The sequence below is a fragment of the Eleutherodactylus coqui genome, chromosome 5 (genome assembly GCF_035609145.1).
Source record: "Eleutherodactylus coqui strain aEleCoq1 chromosome 5, aEleCoq1.hap1, whole genome shotgun sequence".
Lineage (NCBI taxonomy): Eukaryota > Metazoa > Chordata > Amphibia > Anura > Eleutherodactylidae > Eleutherodactylus > Eleutherodactylus coqui.
In genome coordinates this window covers 196,990,105-197,018,067 of record NC_089841.1, presented here as the reverse complement: position 1 = coordinate 197,018,067, position 27,963 = coordinate 196,990,105, and the positions used below count along the sequence as shown (strand labels likewise).

General features: G+C 44.5%; 1 protein-coding gene across 1 annotated transcript; it reads right to left on the bottom strand.

Moving 5' to 3' along the window:
• Positions 1–189: 189 nt before the first annotated feature.
• On the bottom strand, positions 190–27,963 carry LOC136628247 (myosin-6). Its single transcript, XM_066603993.1, has 38 exons — positions 27,926–27,963; positions 27,590–27,798; positions 27,300–27,443; positions 26,987–27,143; positions 26,804–26,831; positions 26,624–26,729; positions 25,984–26,076; positions 25,702–25,765; positions 24,123–24,221; positions 23,902–24,005; positions 23,522–23,660; positions 21,439–21,557; positions 21,199–21,348; positions 19,893–20,063; positions 18,378–18,687; positions 18,220–18,290; positions 17,953–18,040; positions 17,500–17,617; positions 17,295–17,418; positions 17,077–17,213; positions 16,692–16,947; positions 16,359–16,601; positions 16,090–16,266; positions 15,862–16,007; positions 15,441–15,531; positions 14,842–15,231; positions 14,297–14,542; positions 5,783–5,979; positions 5,142–5,325; positions 4,259–4,424; positions 2,665–2,789; positions 2,246–2,554; positions 1,956–2,159; positions 1,623–1,748; positions 1,230–1,505; positions 1,022–1,117; positions 795–929; positions 190–296 (listed from the first exon to the last, which is right to left on the bottom strand). The coding sequence occupies exons 2-38, from the start codon at positions 27,788–27,790 to the stop codon at positions 273–275; spliced, it is 5,814 nt and encodes a 1,937-aa protein (XP_066460090.1). The 5' UTR covers positions 27,791–27,798; positions 27,926–27,963; the 3' UTR covers positions 190–272.

Genomic DNA, 27,963 nt, shown 5'->3' with positions numbered 1-27,963 from the left:
AAAGCCGGGCAGTTGGGCGGAAACCAAATAGACCCCATTATAGTCAATGGGGTCCGTTTGGTACTGTTCGGTTTCCTCCTGAGATGGAGCCATTCGACCACGGGGATTCCCTTTCCTGCTCCATGAACGGAGCGGGAAAGCAGGCGGGTGTGAACCCATCCTACAGAAAACAATTCTAAACATTCATGGTTGCATTTTGCAGACACTCTTTATTTTGTCTACATAGTATATACAGTAGTTTAATAAGATATCTGTAGCTTCTGGGAACATATCTACTCTTCATCGTGGAGTTTTTGCTGTGGAAACAGAATACAAGAAAAGGATATATCAGAAGATGATAAAACTGTTACATAAATCAAGCAGTTAATTAAAATAATTTAGAATATTGTCAGCTCACACTATCCTATGACTATGGTGGACTGTTGCAGTTATAAGAGGTCATGTTATGGCACATCAATAGCCCAGCCCGTCAGCTGGACGGTTTTACTTTATGAATACATAATAGGTCTTCTATAACTTACAGTAGACCTAAAGGATTACATCATGTGGTCATCCAGGGGCTAAGAATCATAATATGTGCCTTTGTTTATAGAGTGAAGAACACACCATTGATGGTCGCATATGTAGGAAACAATAGTAACAGGAGAATCATGGATGTCAACACCGATCCAGAAAGTATTAACATGGAGTCGTGTTGTGGATTGTTTTGTTGAACTATTATCTAACTATTGTTCTAGGGAGAGTTCTTCAATTATTTAAATCGCACCAAGGTTATTGAAGTTGACCACACTGACCTTTCCTCCCACATCTCTACTTTTAGCTCTTAGTTTGTTGACTTGAGACTCTGCAATGTCTGCACGTTCCTCAGCTTCGTCAAGCTCATGCTGGACTTTACGAAATTTTGCCAAGTTTGTGTTGGCTTGTTCCTCCTATAGGTAAAATACAGTGAAACATGTTGTGATAAGTAGATTAATAAATAAGAAAGAGGACTTGTTTGGGTAACTTAGTACAGTATACTTACAGCTTCTTCTGCTTGTCTCTTATAAGCTTTCACTTTAAGTTGCAGCTTATCAACAAGGTCCTGCAGGCGCGCCAAGTTCTTCTTGTCCTCCTCAGTCTATAGAGACAAAGGATAGATATACAGAAGTAAAGCTCTGATATATAAATTAACATTTATCTCTTTACATTAAATGCACACAAATTCCATAACTTAAGTTCTTACTCCATACCTGGTAAGTGAGTTCTTTGATGCGTCTTTCATACTTCCTCACCCCCTTTACAGACTCTACATTGCGTTTCTGCTCCGCTTCCAGCTCATTGTCCAGTTCCCGGACTCGAGCCTCCAGCTTCTGCAGCTGCTTCTTACCACCTTTCATGGCGATCTGCTCAGCCTCATCCAGACGCTGCTGAAGGTCCTTGATTGTCTGCTCCATATTTTTCTTCATTCTCTCCAAGTGAGAACTGGTGTCTTGTTCCTTCTTCAATTCCTCTGCCATCATGGCAGCCTGTCATGAGAAGAACGTGTAAAAAGTACATAATTTCTTTACCAATTCCTTTGCCATTATGACATGCCGGTGGATAAAAACTGAAGACTTGGAACTTTCTGTTTACAATATACATACATCTGTGATCGCTTTCTTGGCCTTTTCCTCTGCATTACGACATTCCTGAACTACCTCTTCAACTTCTGACTGTAGTTGGGAAATATCAGACTCCATTTTCTTCTTCTGATTGATCAGGCTTGTGTTCTGTGTGACACAACATGACACATTTATGACCAAAGATTGGTGGAGTTAATAGCAAAACACCAAAATATGGAATTGGACAAATACTGGCTTTAAAAAACGTAGGCAAAAAAGGGTGTTTGTTTCAGGAGTATTGGGGTTACAAAAAAGAAGACCATACAAAAGACAGGATATTTTATGGAGAGTAAGATAATAGGGGTTCTCTCTGACCTGAGAGTGGAGAAGTTGGACTCTCTCACTGGTTTCTATCAACTCTTGCTCTGCAAGCTTGCGCCCTCTCTCTGTCTGCTCCAACAGAGACCGCAGTTCCTCAAGTTCAGCTTGGAGAAGCATGTTTCTCCTTTCCACAATCGCAGTGTTTTCTTTTAAGTCTTCATTGGCTCTCGTCACATCATCCAACTGAATTTGAGTGTCCTATGATCGATAACATGGTTAGGAGTATGTTTCCATATATAATTAAATTTGGTTATAAATTAATATTTCTCAACAAGACAGTATACCTTAAGACTGGCATGTGCCACCTTCAAGTGTTTGTGGGCCTCAGCTGCAGCACGATTGGCCTGACTTAGCTGAATTTCCATTTCATTAAGGTCTCCTTCCATCTTCTTTTTAATCCTTAGGGCCTCATTGCGGCTTCTAGTCTCCGCTTCTAGTGAGGCTTGAAGTGAGTCTACCAAACGTTGGTGGTTCCTCTTGGCTTGTTCCATTTCTTCATCCTTCTCTGACAGTTTACGCTCAATCTCAGACTTGATCTGGTTGAACTCAAGTTGGGCACGTAAAATTTTTCCTTCTTCATGTTCCAAAGTACCCTGGAAAGGAAAGCTAGACGTTTCTATGCTATAGTCATCTTAGAAAAACAAAAATATATTTCAAAATCCAAAAGAAATTAATTTCTGCCCATGTACTATGGTGTTCTCACCTCAGCTTCTTCCAAAGCAGACTGGAGTTCCATCTTCTCCTGCTCTAGCTGTTTTCTAACTTTCTCCAGTTCATGTATGCTCTTTCCACTTTCTCCAAGTTGCTCTGTGAGGTCTGAGATTTCCTCTGTGAATGAATTTTTTTTTTGTAAATCCATATATACATGCCTTGGTATAAGGACTTATGTCCATGGGCGTAAGCGTAAAACACTGCGGGTCACACATACACAGCCCATATGCTCTGCTGGCAAAGAGTCGGCAGAAACCACGCATGGGCTGAGTATGCACTGCCCATGCTCGGGAATCTGACGTCACGGACATGCACAGTGTGCTTTTTTTCTTCCAAATTTCCTGCTCTGTTCAGAGTGGAGATGTGTATCGAAACGTGCCCTCCTGCAATGCCTGCATAGGGACAGCAATTTACAAGGAGCCCATAAAAGGGCTCCATATCACACGCACAGAAATAGAGCATTCTTCAGATTTCTCTAGCGTATGGATTAGAGATGAGCGAGTATACTCGCTAAAGTCAATTGCTCGAGCGAGCATTGCCTTTAGCGAGTATCTCCCCCGCTCGAGACTGCAGGTTCGGGTGCTGGCGCGGGGGAGCGGTGAGTAGCGGCAGTCAGCAGGAGGGAGCGGGGGGGAGAGAAGGAGAGAGAGAGATCTCCCCTCCGTTCCTCCCCGCTCTCCCCCGCAGCTCCATGCCCGCTCCCGGCACCCGAACCTTCAGTCTCGAGCGGGGGAGATACTCGCTAAAGGCAATGCTCGCTCGAGCAATTGCCTTTAGCGAGTATACTCGCTCATCTATAGTATGGATACTATTATGTTTGTCCTGGAATGCCGACGGGAACTTGGAATGAGTGCAGCGAGAACAGACGCGAAAACTAGAAATACAGGTGGCTAAACGCAGGCAGAACAGAGGAGTGAGGTTATGGACTTTCAAGTTAATATGTGACTATACAGAGCAGGAAAAAGGAGCACATAGAGCTGCAGTGTAAAGCATGGGGTAGAGCTAGACCAGCAGATTTTACTACTGATGAGGCTTTTTTGGTCTTTAGAATACCATGTGGCCAAACCAGTCTCTGGATCGACTGGAATTTGAATTTTAAGTCTGTTTATTTGATAGTTAGGCTTTGTTCACATGGGCGGATTTCTGCCATGACTATGCACATGTATATCTGAAGATCTGCATGTGGATTTAGCCACTCTTAGGGCGCTTTCACATGACAGTTTTTGTGTTCAGCTTTTTGTGAGCCAAAACCAGGAGTGGAGGGAAAGTATAAATGGAAAGATTTGGAGTTCTTCCATATTTTGGACCCACTCCTGGAACTGAACACAAAAACTGTCATGTGAAAGCGCCCTTAATGGGAAAATCTAGGAGCGGATTTCCCAGCACCTATTTGGTACAGAATGCACCTCAAAATGTCACATCTTTTACTTTGCACAGAGATTTGAAATCTGCGTGCGGAAGAATCTGCACCGTAGTTGTGGGGCGCTGATTTGCCAGGGAATCTATGCGGGATCTGTGTCAAATGCGCAGCAAACATGTAAAGATAGTCTAAAGGATATTATAATCATCTGTATTTTAAAACATACCTTGGAGGTTTTTGTTTTCCCTCTTCAAAGTCTCTAGATGTTCTAGGGACTCCTCATAGGCATTCTTTAGCTTGAACAGCTCAGTGCTAAGTGAACGAGCTTCTTTTTGAGATGACTCTAACTCAGCCTGTGACTCTTCAAACTTCTGTTTCCACTCTGCTAAGATCTGGATAATAAAGAGTTTATTACAGATGCTACCATATTTCCCGAAAACTAAGACCTACCCCGATAATAAACCCTACCCTGATTTTCAGGTGTGTGTGTGTGTGTGTGGGTGCTTGAAAAATAAGCCCTACCCCCAAAATAAACCCTAGCTACGCTACATGAAAAAAAAGCAATACTCACCTAGCAGGCGCCGTCTTGGTCCCTCCCGCTAGTCTCCGGCGCTCTGGCAGGCTCCTGTGTAGTCCTGTGCACTGACAGAGCATCTCTTGCTTGTAACGGGGCTTGAATATTCCGTCTCTAGCAAGAGATCGCTCTGATTGGTTCGCAACGCTACCTCAGCCAATCAGTGCCGCTGCTCAATGAACCAATCACAGACATTCAATGAATAGCTGTGATTGGTTTATCAAGCGCTGGCTCTAATTGGCTGAGGTAGCACTTGTGAACCAATCAGAGCAATCTCTTGCTGGAGTCGGGGTATTCAAGCCCAGTTCCAGCAAGAAATGCTCTGTCAACGCTGAGGATCACATGAAAGCCTGCAGGAGCGCTGGAGACCAACAAGAGGGACCCAGACGGTGCCTGCTAGGTGAGTATAAGACACCCACCAAAAATAAAACCCTGTGCCTCTTTTGGGGCAAAAATTAATATAAGACAGGGGGAAACACAGTATATACTACAACACATTTCCCATGTTTCTTTCTCATTAGTTGCTTATAATCACCTTATCAAAATTCCTCTGTTTTTTGTCCAGGGCAGCAGATGCAGCATTAGACCGCTCCAGGTCAACCATCAGGTCCTCAATTTCATTTTGCAGGCGATGCTTTGTCTTCTCAAGAGATGAACATTTTGCATTGACAGCCTCTACAGCCTCTTCTGCCTCTTGAAGCCTTTGTGCCAGTTTTTTCCTACCAGACAAGGTGTAATAAAGTTTACAGACATTCATTAAGCTGAGCAAATATTTAATAACTATGAATAAATCAGCCAGTCATGCATGCAAAAACAAACAGGTATCATGCACTTCGCCAAATCAGTTCACCCACCTTGGCCACTCGAATGAAGAAGAGCCTTCTAACAAACAAGCTTTATGCTCGTCTTATACAGAAGCATGAAACATAATCCAAGCAAAAAGCTTATCTGTTTAAAGGAATTTTAAAGCTGGGATGTATTAAGATACTTGCCTATGTTATAGAAGTAGTGGATTACTGGAGCAATATAGGGATGGAGCCAAACAAAATGTAACAAAACACATCCAACTAAGAAAGCATGTAATGATGCGTAGGGTCTAATGAATAAGTCCTGTTAATTCCATATGAACTGTATGAAGAAAATTAATGTGCTTATATCTTAAATAGTTTCACTCACTTGGCCTCCTCTAGCTCCTCAGTTCTTTGAATAGCATCGGTCTCGTATTTGGTTCTCCATTGGGCCACTTCAGAATTGGCTTTAGACAAAACTCTTTGCAACTCTGCCTTGGCTTCTTGTTCTTCTTCATACTGCTCTCGGAGCAAATCACAGTCATGGCGAGCGGATTGAAGAGCATGGGCTAGAGCATTTTTAGCCTTTTGAAAGAAAGAGATTTTAAATCACTTTACATGTGTTCTCTGTTTTATAATAAGCAGAGAATAAAAGATAGTTTACATATTTGTTGCATTAGAATTAGAGATGAGCGAACACCAAAATGTTCGGGTGTTCGTTATTCGGAACGAACTTCCCGCGATGTTCGAGGGTTCGTTTCGAATAACGAACCCCATTGAAGTCAATGGGCGACCAGAGCATTTTTGTATTTCGCCGATGCTCGCTAAGGTTTTCATGTGTGAAAATCTGGGCAATTCAAGAAAGTGATGGGAATGACACAGAAACTGATAGGGCAGGCGAGGGGCTACATGTTGGGCTGCATCTCAAGTTCACAGGTCCCACTATTAAGCCACAATACCGGCAAGAGTTGGCCCTCCCCCCTCCCAACAACTTTTACTTCTGAAAAGCCCTCATTAGCATGGCATACCTTTGCTAAGCACCACACTAGCTACAACAAAGCACAATCACTGCCTGGATGACACTCCGCTGCCACTTCTCCTGGGTTACATGCTGACCAACCGCCCCCCCTCCTCCCCCCACAGCGCACACCAAAGTGTCCCTACGCAGCCTTCAGCTGCCCTCATGCCACACCACCCTCATGTCTATTTAGAAGTGCGTCTGCCATGAGGAGGAACCGCAGGCACACACTGCAGAGGGTTGGCACGGCTAGGCAGCGACCCTCTTTAAAAGGGGCGGGGCGATAGCCCACAATGCTGTACAGAAGCAATGAGAAATATAATCCTGTGCCACCGCCATCAGGAGCTGCACACGTGGGCATAGCAATGGGGAACCTATGTGCCACACACTATTCATTCTGTCAAGGTGTCTGCATGCCCCAGTCAGACTGGTAATATGTACCTTAACAGTAACCGCGTTGGTGGTAGTGTGGTGGTGACTGCGGACCTAGTAGCACGGTTGTATTTTGTTGGTTTTCGGAATGCGGCCAGGATTAAGTGGGCCCTGGCGGGGGGATGGTGTGGGGGCTCTCTTGTTGTGTCGGTAAAGGTGAAATTCTTGGACTGCCACCAGACGAACCAATGCAAAGACATTTGCCAAGAATGTTTTCCCTGTTGGAGGAGGAGGGGGATGTTTTTGAGGCACTACGTGTCCTCTCCACGTGTCCGTGGTTATATGCACCTTAACAGTAACCGCGTTGGTGGGAAATGGCCTCGCCGCCATCATGTCTTTGGGAAGCCTCTGTTTCCACACCCCAGAGACATACCATTAGCAGCGGTATAGGCAGAGCCCAGAATTCGTAACATTTCAGCCGTAGCATTAGGACAGGCCCCACTAACATATCAGTAGCAGCATTATAGGAGGAGCGCAGTCTTCGTTCCATGTCAGCAATAGTAGCACTCAAGACAGGCCCCAGTAACAATTCCGAAGCAGCAGTATAGCGGGAGCGCAGTCTTCGTTCCATGTCAGCAATAGTAGCACTCAAGACAGGCCCCAGTAACAATTCCGAAGCAGCAGTATAGCGGGAGCGCAGTCTTCGTTCCATGTCAGCAATAGTAGCACTCAAGACAGGCCCCAGTAACAATTCCGAAGCAGCAGTATAGCGGGAGCGCAGTCTGCGTTCCATGTCAGCAATAGTAGCACTCAAGACAGGCCCCAGTAACAATTCCGAAGCAGCAGTATAGCGGGAGCGCAGTCTTCGTTCCATGTCAGCAATAGTAGCACTCAAGACAGGCCCCAGTAACAATTCCGAAGCAGCAGTATAGCGGGAGCGCAGTCTTCGTTCTATGTCAGCAATAGTAGCACTCAAGACAGGCCCCAGTAACAATTCTGAAGCAGCAGTATAGTGGGAGCGCAGTCTTAGTTCCATTTCAGTAGCCTTAGTATAGCCAAGGCCCAAGTTACATTTATGTAGCTAAAGTGTAGGCCAACCCCACACACCTTTCTGTACCATGAGTGCAGGCGAAGAACATACAAATTGCTATGATTACACTGTAGGTGAGGGCCCCAAAAAATTGGTGTACCAACAGTACTAATGTACCTCAGTAAAAATTGGCCATGCCCAACCAAGATGGCAGGTGAATCGCTTTGGTTAATGTGGCTTAAGTGGTAACTAGGCCTGGAGGCAGCCCAGTGTAACGAAAAATTGGTTCAAGTTAAAGTTCCAACGCTTTTAAGCGCATTGAAACTTATAAAAATTGTTCAGAAAAATTATTTGAGTGAGCCTTGTGGCCCTAAGAAAAATTGCCCGTTCAGCGTGATTACGTGAGGTTTCAGGAGGAGGAGCAGGAGGAGGAGGAGGAATATTAGACACAGATTGATGAAGCAGAAATGTCCCCGTTTTGGATGGTGAGAGAGAACGTAGCTTCCATCCGCGGGTGCATAATACGTATTGCTTACGTATCGCTGCTGTCCGCTGGTGGAGAACAGAAGTCTGGGGAAATCCAGCCTTTGTTCATCTTGATGAGTGTTAGCCTGTCGGCACTGTCGGTTGACAAGCGGCTACGCTTATCTGTGATGATTCCCCCAGCCGCACTAAACACCCTCTCCGACAAGACGCTAGCCGCAGGACAAGCAAGCACCTCCAGGGCATACAGCGCTAGTTCAGGCCACGTGTCCAGCTTCGACACCCAGTAGTTGTAGGTGGCAGAGGCGTCACGGAGGACGGTCGTGCGATCGGCCACGTACTCCCTCACCATCCTTTTACAGTGCTCCCGCCGACTCAGCCTTGACTGGGGAGCGGTGACACAGTCTTGGTGGGGAGCCATAAAGCTGTCCAGGCCCTTAAAGACTGTTGCACTGCCTGGGCTGTACATGCTGCTCGATCTACGCACCTCCCCTGCTACCTTGCCCTCGGTACTGCGCCTTCTGCCACTAGCGCTGTCGGCTGGGAATTTTACCATCAGCTTGTCCGCAAGGGTCCTGTGGTATAGCAACACTCTCGAACCCCTTTCCTCTTCGGGAATGAGAGTGGGCAGGTTCTCCTTAAAGCGTGGGTCGAGCAGTGTGTACACCCAGTAATCCGTTGTGGCCAGAATGCGTGCAACGCGAGGGTCACGAGAAAGGCATCCTAACATGAAGTCAGCCATGTGTGCCAGGGTACCAGTACGCAACACATGGCTGTCTTCACTAGGAAGATCACTTTCAGGATCCTCCTCCTCCTCCTCCTCCTCAGGCCATACACGCTGAAAGGATGACAGGCAATCAGACGGTGTACCGTCAGCAGCGGGCCAAGCTGTCTCTTCCCCCTCCTCCTCATCCTCCTCATGCTCCTCCTCCTCCTCCTGTACGCGCTGAGAAATAGACAGGAGGGTGCCCTGACTATCCAGTGGCATACAGTCTTCCCCCGCCCCCGTTTCCGAGCGCAAAGCAGCTGCCTTTATGCTTTGCAGGGAATTTCTCAAGATGCATAGCAGAGGAATGGTGACGCTAATGATTGTAGCATCGCCGCTCACCACCTGGGTAGACTCCTCAAAATTACCAAGGACATGGCAGATGTCTGCCAACCAGGCCCACTCTTCTGAAAGGAATTGAGGAGGCTGACTCCCACTGCGCCGCCCATGTTGGAGTTGGTATTCGACTATAGCTCTACGCTGTTCATAGAGCCTGGCCAACATGTGGAGCGTAGAGTTCCACCGTGTGGGCACGTCGCACAGCAGTCGGTGCACTGGCAGCTTAAAGTGATGTTGCAGGGTGCGCAGGGTGGCAGCGTCCGTGTGGGACTTGCGGAAATGTGCGCAGAGCCGGCGCGCCTTTACGAGCAGGTCTGACAAGCGTGGGTAGCTTTTCAGAAAGCGCTGAACCACCAAATTAAAGACGTGGGCCAGGCATGGCACATGCGTGAGGCTGCCGAGCTGCAGAGCCGCCACCAGGTTACGGCCGTTGTCACACACGACCATGCCCGGTTGGAGGCTCAGCGGCGCAAGCCAGCGGTCGGTCTGCTGTGTCAGACCCTGCAGCAGTTCGTGGGCCGTGTGCCTCTTATCGCCTAAGCTGAGTAGTTTCAGCACTGCCTGCTGACGCTTGCCCACCGCTGTGCTGCCACACCGCGCGACACCGACTGCTGGCGACATGCTGCTGCTAACACATCTTGATTGCGAGACAGAGGAGGAGGAGGAGGGTGCTTTAGTGGAGGAAGCATACACCTCCGCAGATACCACCACCGAGCTGGGGCCCGCAATTCTGGGGGTGGGTAGGACGTGAGCGGTCCCAGGCTCTGACTCTGTCCCAGCCTCCACTAAATTCACCCAATGTGCCGTCAGGGAGATGTAGTGGCCCTGCCCGCCTGTGCTTGTCCACGTGTCCGTTGTTAAGTGGACCGTGGCAGTAACCGCGTTGGTGAGGGCGCGTACAATGTTGCGGGAGACGTGGTCGTGCAGGGCTGGGACGGCACATCGGGAAAAGTAGTGGCGACTGGGAACTGAGTAGCGCGGGGCCGCCGCCTCCATGATACTTTTTAAGGACTCAGTTTCCACAACCCTATACGGCAGCATCTCAAGGCTGATGAATTTTGCTATGCGGACGGTTAACGTTTGAGCGTGCGGGTGCGTGGCGGCGTACTTGTGCTTGCGCTCCAACAGTTGCGCAAGCGACGGCTGGACGGTGCGCTGAACTACACTGCTGGATGGGGCCGAGGACAGCGGAGATGAGGGTGTGGGTGCAGGCCATGAGGCGGTAGTGCCTGTGTCCTGAGAGGGGGGTTGCATCTCAGTGGCAGGTTGGGGCACAGGGGGAGAGGCAGGGGTGCAAACCGGAGGCGCTGAACGGCCTTCGTCCCACCTTGTGGGGTGCTTGGCCATCATATGTCTGCGCATGGTGGTGGTGGTGAGGCTGTTGGTGTTGGCTCCCCGGCTGAGCTTTGCGCGACAAAGGTTGCACACCACTGTTCGTCGGTCGTCAGGCGTCTCTGTGAAAAACTGCCAGACCTTAGAGCACCTCGGCCTCTGCAGGGTGGCATGGCGCGAGGGGGCGCTTTGGGAAACAGTTGGTGGATTATTCGGTCTGGCCCTGCCTCTACCCCTGGCCACCGCACTGCCTCTTGCAACCTGCCCTGCTGATGCCCTTGACTCCCCCTCTGAAGACCTGTCCTCCTGAGTAAGCGTTGCACACCAGGTGGGGTCAGTCACCTCATCGTCCTGCTGCTCTTCCTCCGAATCCTCTGTGCGCTGCTCCCTCGGACTTACTGCCCTTACTACTACCTCACTGCAAGACAACTGTGTCTGATCGTCATCGTCCTCCTCACCCACAGAAAGTTGTTGAGACAGTTGGCGGAAGTCCCCAGCCTCTTCCCCCGGACCCCGGGAACTTTCGAATGGTTGGGCATCAGTGACGATAAACTCCTCTGGTGGGAGAGGAACCGCTGCTGCCCAATCTAAGCAGGGGCCCGAGAACAGTTCCTGGGAGTGTTCCCGCTCCTGAGCAGGTGTCATTGTAGTGGAGTGAGGAGGCTGGGAGGAAGGAGGAGCAGCAGACAGAGGATTCGGATTTGCAGCAGTGGACGGCTCAGAACTGCGTGTTGACGATAGGTTGCTCGAAGCACTTTCTGCCATCCAGGACAGGACCTGCTCACACTGCTCATTTTCTAATAACCGTCTCCCGCGTGGACCCATTAATTGGGCGATGAATGTGGGGACGCCAGAAACGTGCCTCTCTCCTAATCGCGCAGCAGTCGGCTGCGACACACCTGGATCAGGAGCTCGGCCTGTGCCCACACCCTGACTTGGCCCTCCGCGTCCTCGGCCGCGTCCACATCCTCTAGGCCTACCCCTACCCCTCAGCATGCTGTATTACCAGTGATTTGATTTCACAGGCAGGAAATAAATTGGCGCAAGACTGCAGCCAAATATAATTTTTTCCCTTTTTTGAAAACGAAAGGCCCCACTGCCTCTAGTGAATGAATAATCTAAGTTTAATAACTGTGCTGTGTCCCTGCTAATGTGTCACAGAACGTGAGGGTAGCAGAGTTATTAACTCTGGCAGAGCAGGTATTTTTTTTCCCAATTAAGGAAAGCAAATGGCGAAGCCAGGAGTAAAACGTAGCTGGGTGCGTCTGATTTTTAAACGTTGCACACGCAGCCGACACGTGTTCACCACCCTTAGGACGGACAGAGGCAGGTCAAATAGAATTATTTTCAGTTTTTTTCCACCAAAAGGCAGCACTGCGTATATTCAATGAACATGAGAAGTTTAATAACTGTGCTGTGGCCCTGCTAATGTGGCACAGAACTTGAGGGTAGCAGAGTTATTATAACTCTGGCAGAGCAGGTATTTTTTTTCCCAATTAAGGAAAGCAAATGGCGAAGCCAGCAGTAAAACGTAGCTGGGTGCGTCTGATTTTTAAACGTTGCACACACAGCCGACACGTGTCCACAGCCCTTAGGACGGACAGAGGCAGGTCAAATAGAATTTTTTTCACTTGTTTTACAAGCAAAAGGCCGCACTGCGTATATTCAATGAATAATAACTGTGTTGTGGCCCTGCCTACACAATTCTTTCCCTGCAGTATCAATGGAGGGTGCAATGCTCTGCAGAGGCGATTTTGAGAAGAAAAAAAATATGCAGCACAGCTAACAGCAGCCAGCACAGTACTGCACACGGTTAAATATGGCCCTAGAAAGGACCGTTGAGGTTCTTGAAGGCTACACTCACTCCTAACACTCTCCCTGCCTATGCAACACTTCTGTCCCTAATGCCGGGTGCAACGCTCTGCAGAGCCGATTTTGAGGAAAAAAAAAATTGCCACTGCTAACAGCAGCCAACACACAGCTATCAGTGGCCCTAATAAGGACCTTTGGGGGTCTTGAAGCCTACACTAACTACCAATTCTTTCCCTACAGCAGCTCCGGTACAAACAGCACTGTCCCTCATCTAACTCACACGGCATCTGAGGCGAGCCGCGGGAGGGGCTGACTTTTATATTAGGCGGACACCTGATCTCCCCAGCCACTCACAGCAGGGGGGTGGTATAGGGCTTGAACGACGCAGGGGGAAGTTGTAATGCCTTCCCTGTCTTTCAATTGGCCAGAAAAGCGCGCTAACGTCTCAGGGAAGGAAGTGAAAGTAACCCGAACACCGCATGGTGTTCGTTACGAATAACGAACATCCCGAACACCCTAATATCCGCACGGATATCAAGTTCGGACGAACACGTTCGCTCATCTCTAATTAGAATACAATTTCTGTACCGTGACATAAATATTTTAACCATGCAATGTTGCTGAATAGTAATGAGACTAATGTTCCTTCTTACAAAAGAAAAGAAAATAGTTTTCAGGTCAATGTAGTTCGTCACTTGGGTACTGGATATCAACTGTGAATGAGGAAATAGAAACTTAATTGTACCACTTGAAGGCTTTTACTTTATGGCAAAAGGGTCTTTTAGGGAAAGGAGGGGGTATAAGACATGGAGATACTTGAAAGGGTGATATGTGGAGGGATTTGTATGCTAATTAATTGAGGGATGATTTGTCAGCCAAATGTTCCATTTGGATATAAAGGGATCGAATGTTCCATTTTGGACTGCCAGCATTTTTTCGCAGGTGCAGTTGGATGAGACTATAGAAGCTACTTCCTTTATGGGAGAAACTTCAGACCTTTTCCAGTTGCGTGCTATTGTAAGATGAGTTGCGTGTAGTATATGGCAGATAACTATTCTGCATTCCAATGGGTAATTATCCCTAACAGTAGAAGTGCCAACCCAGGTTTACTTGAAAGGCCCATTTACACGGAGCTATGATCGCTGAAGGATCGCTCAAACAACAGTTTTAGTGACAGCTTTGAGCGATCATTTTGCATAAAGTATTAAGTAGCTACTCAGCTACTTAAGAGCAATTAAGTGTGCAAATGAAGCCTTAGCTGAAAGCAGTTAATAGCCCAAGGGCTCTTATCTGCTTTCAGTTCTTTTGTTCTCCAGCGGGAAAAAATGCTATCAGCACTCCTCGTGGAGAACTGATAAGGCTGAATGACGATTTTCAGGTTGGACTGAATTTAACGATCAGCTAGCCGTGCACGAAAAGTGCACGATGGACGGGCGTTTAGATGCAACGATTATCGCTCGAAGGATTGCCTTTTAGCGATTTTTGAGCAATCATTGCTTCATGTAAATGGGCCTTTAGTTGAGAAGGGGTAGAGTGTTTTTATCATTTTAAACACCTTTTTCCACAGGGTGGAGATTAGGGGGCAACTCCAGAAAATATGGAGCAGTGACACTATTTGCCTGTAGTTTCTCCAACATTTAGGGGATGCGCTGCTATAGATGTATTAGAGTTTTAACGGAGTATAGTATCATCTGACCAATAATTTATAGTACTGCTCGTTAAGACACAGTTTACACCATTTCTTAATTACCTTGGACTCCTCTTCCATTTGTCTCTTTAGGTCCTCCAACTGTTGAGTGTAAGTCTGTTTTCCTCGAGTCAGCTGAGATACTAAGGCTTCTTTCTCATCTAGCCTGCGTGAGAATTCCCCATTTTCTGTTTGCAGCTTTGCCTTCTGGGAGATAATGTCATTCAGTGATCTTTGAGCCTCTTCATATTTCGTCCGGTGCTCATTCATTTGATCTTCTAAAGTGCGACACATCTTCTCCAAGTTGGCCTGAGCATAGATAATGGCAATGAAATTACGAAAGTAGTTGAATTTACAAATGGTCTCTGTAAATTCTTAATCCATTTTCACCTGGTGTATACATTTTAAATAGTATTATTGTATTAGTCTCTATAACACCCTGTTCCAAGCTCCACTTTAGTAAGCCATGTTTTTGTGAAATAACAATTGTGTAAATGAAAGCCTAAATATTACATACGCTAATGGCTCCATGTTCATTTTAATGCATTCTCATAATCAGTAAAAAGCTCTAAAGAGAAGAGTATTTATTTTTCATCTCCCTTTCTCACCTTGGCTTTTACCACTTGCTCCATGTTGGATGCTACATCGTCTAGCTCCAGTTTGAGTTCGCTCTTCTCTTTTTCCAGTTTTTGTTTGACCCTCTGCAGGTTATCAATCTGCTCACTGAGTTCAGCCACGGAGTCGGCATGCTTCTTTCTTAGAGTAGCTGCAGTGGCCTCTGATTGCAGAGTGGACTCTTCTAGATCTCTCCTGAGTTTCAGGAACTCTGCCTCCCGTTTCTTGTTGAGTTCAAGTTGCACAGAGGTGGCTCCTCCAGCTTCTTCCAAGCGCTCGCTGATTTCCTCCAACTCTCTGGACAGGTCAGAGCGAAGCTTTTCTACCTTGGCCCTTGCTGTTCTCTCAGCTTCCAATTCTTCCTCCAGCTCTTCTATACGTGCCTAAGGGAAGGTGAAAATATATTTGCAAATTGTTACTGAGTTACCAAAGAAAAGTAGAAATGTAATAAGTTTAAAGTAACACTAAAGCTGGTCAGCCATGATGTATCCCAAAAAGTCCATGTGTAACTTGTTAAATTGTATTTGGAATCATGTTAGGTCATTTAACGGGCAATATGAGGATACTGTGAAAGAGAAAATCTCATGTATACCTGGTGCTCTTTCAGTTTCTTTTGTAGCTGCATGCCTAGTAATTGCTCATCTTCAATTTTGCTGTTTTGCTGGTTGATCTCAAATTCTTTCCTGTAATAGGAAGATAAGGATAGAATATATTATATACATGTAGTATAGGAAACATAAAAAAGACTATTTGCATGTATAGATGTGTCCATCATTACCTTTCTTCTTGGTTGGATGTGTCTAGATACAGTATCTCTGGACACAAGATGACTAGCGTCTCAAATATAAATTGCAACTTGTCAAGGGCTCTGCTAGCATTGTCGAAATATTGCATTGATTTGTTTCATGAGAAATTATTGTCCTTAACCAAATTTGAGCTAAGGTAATGGTGGACATATCTGCCTGTGGTATAACTGAATTATATAATAACGCAATGCATTCTATCATACTTACTTCTTCAACTTCTCTTCAAGCTGTTGCTTGTCATTCTCAAGATCCATAACATTCTCTTGTGTCAGTTTCAGATCACCTTCGAATTTACGCTTGACTCTTTCTAGATCCATTCTTATTTTCTTTTCCTGCTCCAGGGATCCTTCAAGCTGTGTGGAACAAGCAGTTCTGTACACACTGAACTCTTTTACAGAACTTTAGGCACAGGTTTAAATTATTTGTGCTACTTACATCATCCACCTGCTGCTCAAGCTTGGCTTTTGATTTAGTGAGAACACTGACTTTGTCTTCTTCCGCTTGAAGGTCATCAAGGGTTTGCTGGTGAGCCTCTTGTAGAGCCTTTTTCTCTTTGGTAAGTTTGGCGATAATTTCATCTAAACCTGCCATTTCTTCAGTCAGGTTCTTGACCTACAAAAAACAAATAGGTATATGAGATAAAAAGTCATAGAAAGAAAAGAAAAAACATGACTTCTTATCATATGAAAGAAAAAAATGATTACCTTATTTTCAGTGGCATGCTTCTCCTTTTCCACTTTGGCTAAGGTGAGTTCTAAGTCATCAATGTCCTTCTTGAGCTCAGAACATTCATCTTCTAGCTTCCTCTTTTTAGCGGTCAGTTCTGCATTCATCTCCTCCTCATCTTCCAGTCTTTCGGTTTGCTCTTTCAGTTTGGCTTCTAGCTGGATCTTGTTTTTGATTAGCTGGTCACATCTCTCCTCAGAATCATTTAAGTTATCTTGCTCCTATAATTTAATGAAAGAAAAAAATTCTGATGGGTTTCCCAATGAGGTCACATCATTTTACTGCTACTCTTTTTCATATTGCATACTTACAGCTTGAACTTGTAGCTGCAGATCATTCTTCTCTTGCAGCAAAGAGACCATCTTCTCCTCCAACTCTTTGCGTCTAGCCTCAGATTTCTCCAGTGCTTCTTTCAACCTCTGGAACTCTTCCTTCATGTTCGCCATTTCCTTTTCTGTCTCTGCACTCTTCAGCAAGGGCTTAATCTTAAAATACAGCTTCATCCAAGGCCAATTCTTGACTCCCATGAAAGCACGGATGTTCCATTGAATTACCAAAAGAGCATCTCTGAGAAGAAGCAACATAAAGTTAATTAGGAAAGACATTAGCTATATAATATAACCATTTTACATGTCCTACAAGAAGAAAAATATGACAACCGATTGGCTTTGATTTTAGTGCTATAGGTCAATTCACCTGCGCTCCAAAATCTTCTTGAATTCCCTTCTCATCAATAATCCTCGAGATTGTGCTTGAATTCGTGTAATAATTCTAGAGAGTCGCTCATCCCTCATTTCCTCCAGCAGACCCAGAAGACCAGCTTTGAAGAACACCTGTATGGAAATAGTAGTTGATATTTTAACAAGGCTCCAAGCCATTCTATCATTTTAGATGCAGTGTTATTATAGTATCACCTTGGTATGCCCAAACTTGTACTGAGTGTGATCAATCTCCAATGATCCTAGAAGTTTTTCTGCTCCTTTTCTGCTATCTATGAACTGCCCTTCAGGTATGGCTGCAGGATTCAAGATTCGGTAACTGTGAAAGAGAATATATTTAGTAAACGGGTTTAATTACATTTCATGTAGAATTCAAATGATGAAGGGAACTCAAACCTACCGCTGTCTGAAATCACCATAAAGGATGCGATTGGGAAATCCCTTTCTGCAGATTCTGATACCTTCCAGCACACCATTACAACGGAGTTGGTGCATTACCAAGGGATTGTCCATCTCACCTGTCAAAAAAAGACACATCGAGAACACAAAAATAGTGAAAAAAAACATGGATGATGCCTAAGGTGGTATTCCAGCCTTCAACATTTCATAGGTACAAAATGTTCAGTCAATGAGTGTCTGACCACTTGGACTGAACTGATCACAAGATTGGAAGACCCCATATTAGAGAGTTGTTTGGGGTGGTGGTCAAGCATGTTGATTGTTGATGAATACAACTCTATGGGATGTACAGAAACAACCGTACTGCATGGAGTATAATATTGACATACTCTGTTAGTACAGTATTGTCAATATTCTTCCGTAGACATCCAAATTATATTTCATGTAACATTACCTGGAGACTTCCGCTCATTTGGGATGATACAGCGCACAAAATGCGGGTGAGTGGTTTTCAGGTTGGTCATTAGTTTGTTAAGATTCTCCTGTTGAAATACAGAAAAGGTGTTCACAAAAAACTTATGTCCTAGAAAACACAAGCGACACCCATAGACTGTAGATGGACACAAACATTACAGATAATTATTATTTCTGACAATCATTAAATAGTGATTGATATGTTTATTTGTGCTTCACAGACTAGTATTTGAAGCTTGATCCTCACCCTATGCAGAGCAGACACAGTCTGGAAAGAAGAACCCTTTTTCTTTCCTCCTTTGCCTTTGCCACCACTGTCTGAAGGTTGATAGGATAAACATGTTGTTGGTCTTCAGTTCTTTTATAAACAAAATCAATAGAAGTATTTAAAGAGAGAGATTTTACCTGACTCGGCACCAGCATAGTTGGCAAATAGATGTGCCAGCAGCTTGAGAGCGGACTTCTGGTACAGCCCCACAACTGTCTCATTCAATGGATCCTTGTTCTTCACCAGCCAGCCAAGAATGTTATAGTCCACAGTACCAGCATAGTGGACCAGGGCAAAGTGAGCCTCGGGCTTCCCTTTGGGGTTCCTTGGTTTCTGGAAATTGTTGGACTTGCCCAGATGATTATCATATAGTTTTGCTTTAAAGGTCACGTCAGAGGCTTTGGGAAACATGCACTCCTCTTCAAGGATGGACATGATACCCATAGGCTGTGGAGAGAAAGAGTCTTTTACAACGTGTGTCAAGCTAAAAAAAAATTGCAGTATGTCCAAGGAGAAAGGGCTTATGATCTTAAAGGGGTTGTCCCACGAAAGCAAGTGGGGTTAAGCACTTCTGTATGGCCATATTAATGCACTTTGTAATATACATCGTGCATTAAATATTGGCCATACAGAAGTTATACACTTACCCCCTCCGGTGTTGGCGTCCCCGTTTCCATGGCGCCGACCGAAGCCTTCTTCTGCCTGGATTAGACGCGCTTGCGCTGTCTGCTTCTTCTGTCCCGCTGAAGGGGCCGCTCCGGCGTGCTCGCGTCGCACAGGTCTTCTGCGCATGCGCAGAAGACCTCTGCGGCGCGAGCACGCCGGAGCGGGACAGAGAAGGGCAGACAGCGCAAGCGCGTCTAATCCAGGCAGAAGAAGGCTTCGGTCGGCGCCATGGAGACGGGGACGCCAACACCGGAGGGGGTAAGTGTATAACTTCTGTATGGCCAATATTTAATGCATGATGTATATTACAAAGTGCATTAATATGGCCATACAGAAGTGCTTAACCCCACTTGCTTTCGTGGGACAACCCCTTTAAGGGCTTATTCACACGTCCGTATATTTGCCGGGTTTTCATGCCCTGCCAATATACGGTGTCCCTTTCTACAGAGGGAGGAGGGGGGCCAGGCCTGGAGCAGTGCATTGAGCTCCCACCCCTCACCGCCCCCTCTCCGCCCCTCGCCACAATTTGCAATGAGAGAGGGTGGGGCGGGGTGGGACTTAGCTCTGCCCCCGTCCCGCCCCTCCCATTGCAAACAGTGGCGAAGGGCAGAAAGGGCGGGAGCTCCCAGCCCAACCTGCCTCCTCCCCCTGCAGAAAGGGACAGCGTATTTCGGCCAGGCATGAAAACCCAGCCGATATACGGACGTGTGAATAGTGGGTGTATTATCATAAATGTAACTGACATAATTGTTATAAGTACATAAGGCTCAGAACTACTGAAATATGGTGCCTTTAGCTGCATTTCACAACGGGAGAAATAAAAGAAAAATCTATGCGTAGGTTCTGCTAACAACATACCAGAAGCATCAAGCCTTTAATAAAATGTAATCACAGCTACAGTAAGTGCACATTATATGCACAATGGAAAGATGTTTTTAGCATCGAATTTCATAACTCCATGGTTTTCATGATTTCTATACTCTCACCTTCTCTATGAGATCAATACAGGCCTGCAGATCCATGCCAAAGTCTATAAACTCCCATTCAATCCCCTCCTTTTTGTACTCCTCCTGCTCCAGCACGAACATGTGGTGGTTGAAGAACTGCTGTAACTTCTCATTAGTGAAGTTGATGCAGAGCTGCTCAAAGCTGTTAAACTGGGGAGAAACACATAGAAAACAAATGAAGATAAATTGTAGACGCAGGTGGTTTGGAAATTCTGAACCATAATAAAGAAGAAGAATAACAAAATAACAAGAGCTTTCATAGATTGAAGGGAACCTGTTATGTCCTACAAGCATCATAAAGTTATAGTCCTTTTAGGACAGGAAACATGAAGTCTGGGGTGTACTTTTTATACCTATTTGGCTCCTAAGTATTCTCTCTTTGTCACCCCTGGAAGTTGGCACTTGGCCTATGACTCATAGACTGAGTGCGAGCTTCCAGAGGTGACAGTGCAGGAATGGGGAGCCAAGTAAGTATAAAAAGTACGCCTCTCTGTCCCATAAACACCAAAGTATTATAATCAGACTGAAAACGTTCCTGGCAAAAAAAATACTCTATCATTTTTTTATGTCTAGCTTCTTTATTCTATGGTTCCAACACTTATGTAATCTATCATAAAGCTTTCAAAAACTTACTGAAGCACTTGGCTTAAAATATTACAACACATAACTAATGGTAAAATACTCAAGTGTACTTTATGGTTTTCTTCTCTTCAGGGTGATACGTCTGCTGATCTACCACTGCTAGGAGTTTACTCATTTAACTTTTTTTGTATTTTTAGCCTATATTGATGACTTTTTATTAAAAAATAGTCAATTATCGTTACCTGAATTAACAGTAAAATAAATTTTTTAACTGGATTGCAAATCTATGGTTAGTATAAATAAAGGCCCATTTACACGGGACAAATGTTGGGCAAACGATGCCCGACACTCGTTCCTGCACATACTCGCTCCAGTGCTCCTGCACAGGAGCAAGTATCGCTAGCTCTCTGACCAAGTGGCCAGCAGGGGGGAGGCTGGAGATTTCACTCCTTGCTTTCCCCCGCCCCTCTCCATTCACTTAACACAGTGGACATTCATAATTGAACGGCCGCTGTGTTAAGTGAATGGAGAGGGGCGGTGGAGAGCGAGGAGAAAAATCTCCTCTAGCCTCCCCGCTGCAAGCCAACGATACTCGCTTCTGTGCAACAGCACAGGAGCGAGTTCATGCGGGAACGATTATCAGTTATTAAATAACTAATTCCCTGTACAATATTCTTTTTCAGAAGTCTGACCTAATACTTACATCAAAGATCTCAAATCCAGCAATGTCCAGCACACCAATAAAGTATTGTCTGGGCTGCTTGGTCTCCAGCGTGCTGTTAATTCTCACCACCATCCACAGGAACATCTTCTCATACACTGACTTGGCCAGAGCACCAATGGAATAATACACCTGAATATGGAGAAATGGTCTACAATGAAAAAGTGTGGAAAAGAAGGTGGAAAAAAGCATATATGGCATTATTTAATAAAAATTCCTGACCTGTTGGACATTCTGCCCCTTGGTGACATACTCATTTCCCACCTTGACACGAGGGTGACACAAACCCTTAAGGATGTCAGCAGAGTTTAGGCCCATTAGGTAAGCAGCTTTGTCAGCCTCTGCATTACAAGACAGATTAATGCAGTAATAGGACCCTAACGTGGGTCATCAATCTTCAACACAGCAATTATTTGCTCAGCATAAATATATACAGGGTTTCTTTAAAGCAAGCCCCACTTTAATAAATGTATTACTCAGCGACCAACATACAGGAGAGGCTGTTTTCTGATTTATAGGATGCACAAGGATCCCAGGTTTTATCCACATGATGTTGATTCAATGTCAGCCCTGTGGGTGGCAGGACAAACTTTGATGCGGTAATCGAATGCCTGCCAGACTCTACCTAACATTTCTGCAGCTTCCTGAATTCTTACAATTCATCAAGGTTACGTGGCAGAGGCGGCATGTAGGTTTTGTCCTTGATGTAGCCCTACAAGTAAATAAATTGCGCAGAGTTAAGTTGTGCAATCACGGGGGCTACTGCATGAGGGCTGGCTCATTTCTTCCCCTTCTTCCTAATCAGTGTTGAGGCAGGGTCTCTTTGAGGAAGGCACGAATTTGAAGGTGAAAGTAGGGTGATGCACCGTCCTGCTGGTAGGTGTGATCAGTCATCATTCAGTTGCGGAATTAACCAATTTTCCAGCATGTGCAGAAAGAAGAGGCCGGTAACTGTGGACTTCACAAAGAAAAACGGCCCATACAGTTTGCAGTCGAACACGGCACAGAAGACATTCCATTTCAGTGATTTACGCTCATACTCAATCATGGTGTGGGGATGCAGGGTTCCCCAAATTCTACAACTGAGCATGTTCACCTTCCCATTGATGTAGATATATATATATATATATATATATATATATATACATACACACACACACATATATATATATAGCATCTTGCAATTAAACATATATGTGGGACCGAGATAACATACTTGGGAGTTTAAATGAAATGTTTCAGCTCAAACATGCTGTCCAAACTGGAGGCATCATGTTATGGAGCAGGAGTTGAGCAGATTTATATATAGTATTATGGGGGAATATTCGGTATAGCTTGTATTTTATTCATTTATATCTCTGCACATTCTGAGCTGAACAGTCCAAATGGGCGGAGCTATCAGTGATTGACAGCCTTCTTTGTATGTACAGTCACACACTGATAGCTCCGCCTATTGGACTGTTTAGCTCAGCATGAGCAGAGATATAAATGATTAAATACAAGTTATACTGAATCTTTCCCCATAAAACTATATATCAATCTGCTCCGCTCCTCCTGCTCTATAACATGATGCCGGCAGTATGGACAGCCTGTTTTAACTGACAGATTCCTTTTAAGTTTACCAGGATACTTGATGATTACTACTCATTAAATGTCCTTACAAGAACTAAGACACAGACCTTACCCATATTACTGATCTAGCTACCCGCAAAAGGCAGCTTGATAAAAATGATTCACCTAAAATATATGTTTTACTACAATACCCTAGTTACATCTAATCTGTTGCTTTCAAAAGAAACAGGGAATAATTTTGACATTTGTTTGGGCAAATAAAAGCCCCTGAATTGCATGCAATGAGGGTCCGTGGCGCCGATCTGGAATGACTACAACCGAGAGCATTGTTCCATTCAGTATTGATGTCGGAGGAGGTACCGTTGCCTATCTGTTGCACCCACGAGCACCACGGATGACCAAAAGGCCTCCGCCATCTGGCAGGGGGTCGTCTTTAGATTTTCCTAGCAATTGCTGCTGTTAGAGCACCGTGGGCCGGGACAGCTTCTGACAAGAGTGCAACATGACCAAAAAGTGCGATTGTTATTGTTTCTGTGATTGACTCAGGCCCCGTGCAAGCCTGTATCTCGCTGTTTCTGATGAAGTCGAACCAACAGACACGAAGAATTTGGCGTTGGCATCGCATGTGAAAGGACTCCAGACGCTCAGTGGTTTGTGACTTTGTGGTTTTGGTTATTGGTGTTATTGTATTTGTAACTTGTTAATAAACCTACATAAGAAGTACATAACATACCTTCCGTTCCATCAGGCTCGGCCTGTTCTTCCCTTTGCTTCTGCTTAAACTTCATGTTTCCAGAATGCATAATAGCTCCAGTTAACTTGTAAACCCCAATTTTTTCTTCAGGTGTAAATCCCAGAACATCAAAGGCATTCTGTGTTAAGGAAGGTAGAACAGACAGCAAAGCAGATAGAATATTTTTAGGGAATGCAGACAGTGATAGATGAGAAAATAGAAGACATGTTGGCATTAATTGGGAATATGTAAGAAAAGAGTATAACCATGGTGGTCTTTGTAAATCACAATCCTCATTATATTTTGTATTATTGCTAAATCCTCATTAATGTGGAAGGTGCAATTAATTTATTAAGATTCAGCCAAATAGGTTTCCTTACATCTGTTGCCATAAGTTCGTCAGCATCATCTATGGAGGCGACTGTGACTTCTCCTTGGGAGATGTAGGCATAATCATATGGGTTGTTAGTGACCAGAAGCATGTCTGCAATTAAGAACCACAAATGTGTCAGTAAGAAATAGAATAGTAAGAATCGTGTATAATAATAGAATATCACAATGATATGTAATGTTCTGCAAACCTAAGCAAGGAAATACCCACCAAGAAGCTCAGGCTTTTTATTGGACAAGATCTGGTAGAAGATGTGATAATTTCTTTCAGACTTTAGCTGGAAGATGCAGCGGGATTTCTCCAGGAGATCTGAAAGATGAGAAAGCTTGAGTTTTAAAAGTTAAAGAGCCCCTACACTTTTTAATGTACAGAATAGGCAATTCTAAGTATTTTAGCAAACGGTTTTATTAGCCTATTCTGTACATTTTTCTTACAAAACCCTCTTCTGCTATGCAGCTAGGTAAAGATGGGGTTGAGAAATCTATCTTCACCTAACTGTATAATAGTAGAGGGCACTCCACCTAGATGTGTTTGCACCTATTCTCTATGGAGCAGTTGCTGACACAACTGTTCTTTTCCATATTACAGTTTATTAATGTGTCTATATTATATATAATTTTTAATAGCCATGTGTTCCTAATCTGTCCCACATCCCCCGTGTTTTACTCCTATCCCTCTCCCATTCCATTAATATGCCACCATTCCTAGGCACTGTGAAGGGTCTATTCTGCAGACGTCTTTTCTCCTCATAGCGCTTGCTCCCTGTCAGACCTGATACACTGACAGGAGCTCAGTGCATTGGGTTATGACATATAGTATTGTACATCCAATTGACTGAGCCCCTCTCAGTGCACCTTGTCTGGCAGGGAGCAAGCGCTGTGGAAAGAGATGCTGTGTGCAGGATACAGCAGCTTCCCTTCACAGCGCATGGGGACGGTGGCATATGAGTGGGACAGGAGAGGATTCAAACACACTGGGGGTGTTGGGATAGATTGGGGGTACACTATTAAAAATATATTATATATAATAGAGAAACTTACTAATAAACTGTAGTATGGGAACAGAACAGTTGTGTCTGCAGCTGTTATATAGAGAACAGGTACAGGCGCATCTGGAGCACCCTCTATACCTATGTAGCTGGATGAAGATGGATTTCTCAGCCCAATCTTAACCTAGCTGCCTAGCAGAAGAGGGGTTAAGTAATAAAAATGTACAGAGGTTAATGGGTTAATAAAACCTATTGCAAAAAATGCTTAGAATGACTGATTGTGTACATTAAAAAAGTGCAAGTACTCTTTAATGAAGAGAAAAATGAGATGGGGATATAAGTGAAACAGTGATGGGTAACATAGACTTTCATCTTCCCTTGTTTATCATATTGATATTAAATATAGCTTTATCTAATTAGAAACATATAAAATGTAATCATCATGCAGACCAGTGTTTCCCATCTGGCGTTCAGTAGAACCCTGGGTTAACCCATTCTGGGGTTTTCTCGCAGCAGATTCCACATTAAATTCAGGGAATATTAAAATAAAATTCTACATGTTTAAGACATTTAATGTTTTACTTCCCTCTCAATGAATCAGGCTAAATTTGGCCAAGCAGTATAGGAGGAAGTCTAAGAAATGTGTGACTGTATGTTCTGTCCATGCAATGGGGTTTGATGTGTTCATGAAGTTCATTGATTCCCTCATGGTGAAATGGTTGAGAACCACTAGCCTAAAAAAAGTTCTAATTAATTACTACTCTACTTGTTTTATCAAGTTGACAGAGGGGTTAAACTCACAGGTTTCTATGTCAGCAGAAGCCAGCTTTCCAGTGGCCCCAAAGTGGATTCGGATGAATTTACCCTGAGGAGTGTGAAGATAGTAAAATAGAAAGTCAGCACCTTTGCTTGGGAGAGTAGCAAACAGACAGGAGTAAATACAGAGGACATAAGCCAAGACATGTGCAGGGTATGAGAATAGTATAAAAACGTTAATAATAGGCAGCAGATTATGTGTCTAGTGAAATATAAACAAGGAACGTAACATGGAAAAGAAGCGGCTTGTAGAATGAAGATTCTTACAAATCGTGAGGAGTTGTCATTCCTCAGAGTCTTAGCGTTGCCAAATGCCTCTAGTGCAGGATTAGCCTGGATAATTTGATCCTCCAGAGTTCCCTAGAATGAAGAATTATGGCTATTGGTAAGGCACTCTAATCATTCATCCTATCTCCAATGCCTCTCATTCATGATTCACACATTTTCTGTTAAAGGGGTATCCACACTAATAACATTCATAAGCAGTGCACAGGATAGATGAATGCTTGATTGTTGAGAGTCTCACCACTAGGTTCCTCACTGATCCCTATAATAGGGGGCCTGAATCCCTCTTTCTCCCTCTTCCATACAACCATGGTGAGGAGGATTTTGAATATAGTGGTGGTCAAGTATATGCATGGGGCTGATGGAAAAAAGTATGCGCAGCCCTTCGCAGTTTCTATCAACCCCATAAACTCAGGACCCATATTCTAGTCATTGAGAGGGTCCCAGTGACAAGGCCTCCCGGTGATCATACATTGATCACCTATCCCGTTGATAGGTGAGAAATGTTCCTTGTGGGACTACTCCTTTAACTGTTACTATCACTTTTATTTTCTTAGTTCAACCACTTTTTAACTGCACGCTCAGTGATTTGACTTTACCAGGTGATTGAATTGCCCATTACCTTGTTGGAACTTGCTGAATCCTTTTTGCCTCCAATGGCAGCAATACTGGCAAAGTACTGGATGACACGTTTGGTGTTTACAGTCTTCCCTGCACCAGATTCTCCACTAAGGAACACAATGAGAAATTAAGCGATTGTATCCAAATTATATGAACAAGACATTATAGGGGATAAACTCACGTGATGAGAATGGACTGGTTCTCACGATCTGCGAGGGAAAGGAAGAAAGCTTGTTGAGTGTCTCACAGTTACAAGAAATATTACCAGCTTATATGTGATGTATATATTGGGTTTGCTTTTTTTTCAGGTGATGATAAGAATATGTTAAACTTATTGAAAAGAAAAAAAATGAAGTTGTCGGACCTGTCAACATGTACTGGTAGGCATTGTCGGAGATGGAGAAGATGTGCGGTGGAGCTTCACTCCTCTTCTTCCCGCGATAAGCAGCCACAACCTCTGCATTGTACACCGGAAGCGACTTGTAGGGGTTCACCGTCACACAGAACAACCCTGAATATGTCTAGGAGGAAGCAGAATAACTTACTTTCAATCTACAATTGTATCATCTTTCTTGAAACAAGAGGTAATGTATAACATAAGGGGATACAATATAAATAGTGCGATTCTAGAATACACTACAACGTGACGGAATCATAAACATGCTGTTGTCTCTCACATAGATCATCCAGGCTGCATAACGCTCTTTGAGGTTGTACAGCACGGCCGGTTCATGCAGGAAGGTCAGCATCGCCATGTCCTCGATTTTATCGAACTTGGGAGGGTTTTGTTGGTGAATGTCATTTTCGTTCACGGTGACTGTCTGGAATTAAAAAAAATCAATATAAGGATTACAAATTGTATAACTATGCAAAACCTTGTAAGACACACTGGACATTCAAAGTGCTTTATTACAAGCTGATACTTCTTACACCACGCCAATGACCGGCCACTCAGAATAAATCATACCTTTCCAGCTACAGTATCAGCAGTCGCTTTCCCTCCTTCACGGCTGGTGATTTTGGCTTTTACATATTCTTCCTGAGGATCTGGGATGAAAACTTCAGTCTTGATATCAAAAGGACGGGTCTGAGCCTCTAGCCGTTCCTTGTCAGACTTTCGGAGGAAGGGCGCAGCAGCCCCAAAATCTGCCATCGCTGCATCACCCATTGTGAAGTCTTCAAAAGAAAAAATATATATATGTATATAACTTTTTCTTCCGTAAAGGTTATATATAAGAGCTATGATCAGAAGGCCAAGGAAGACACAAATAGTAAACATAGTTAAATGGTCACTTTCCCTCACCTTGTTCTTAATGGAAGGTCTAGACTTAAGACACAACC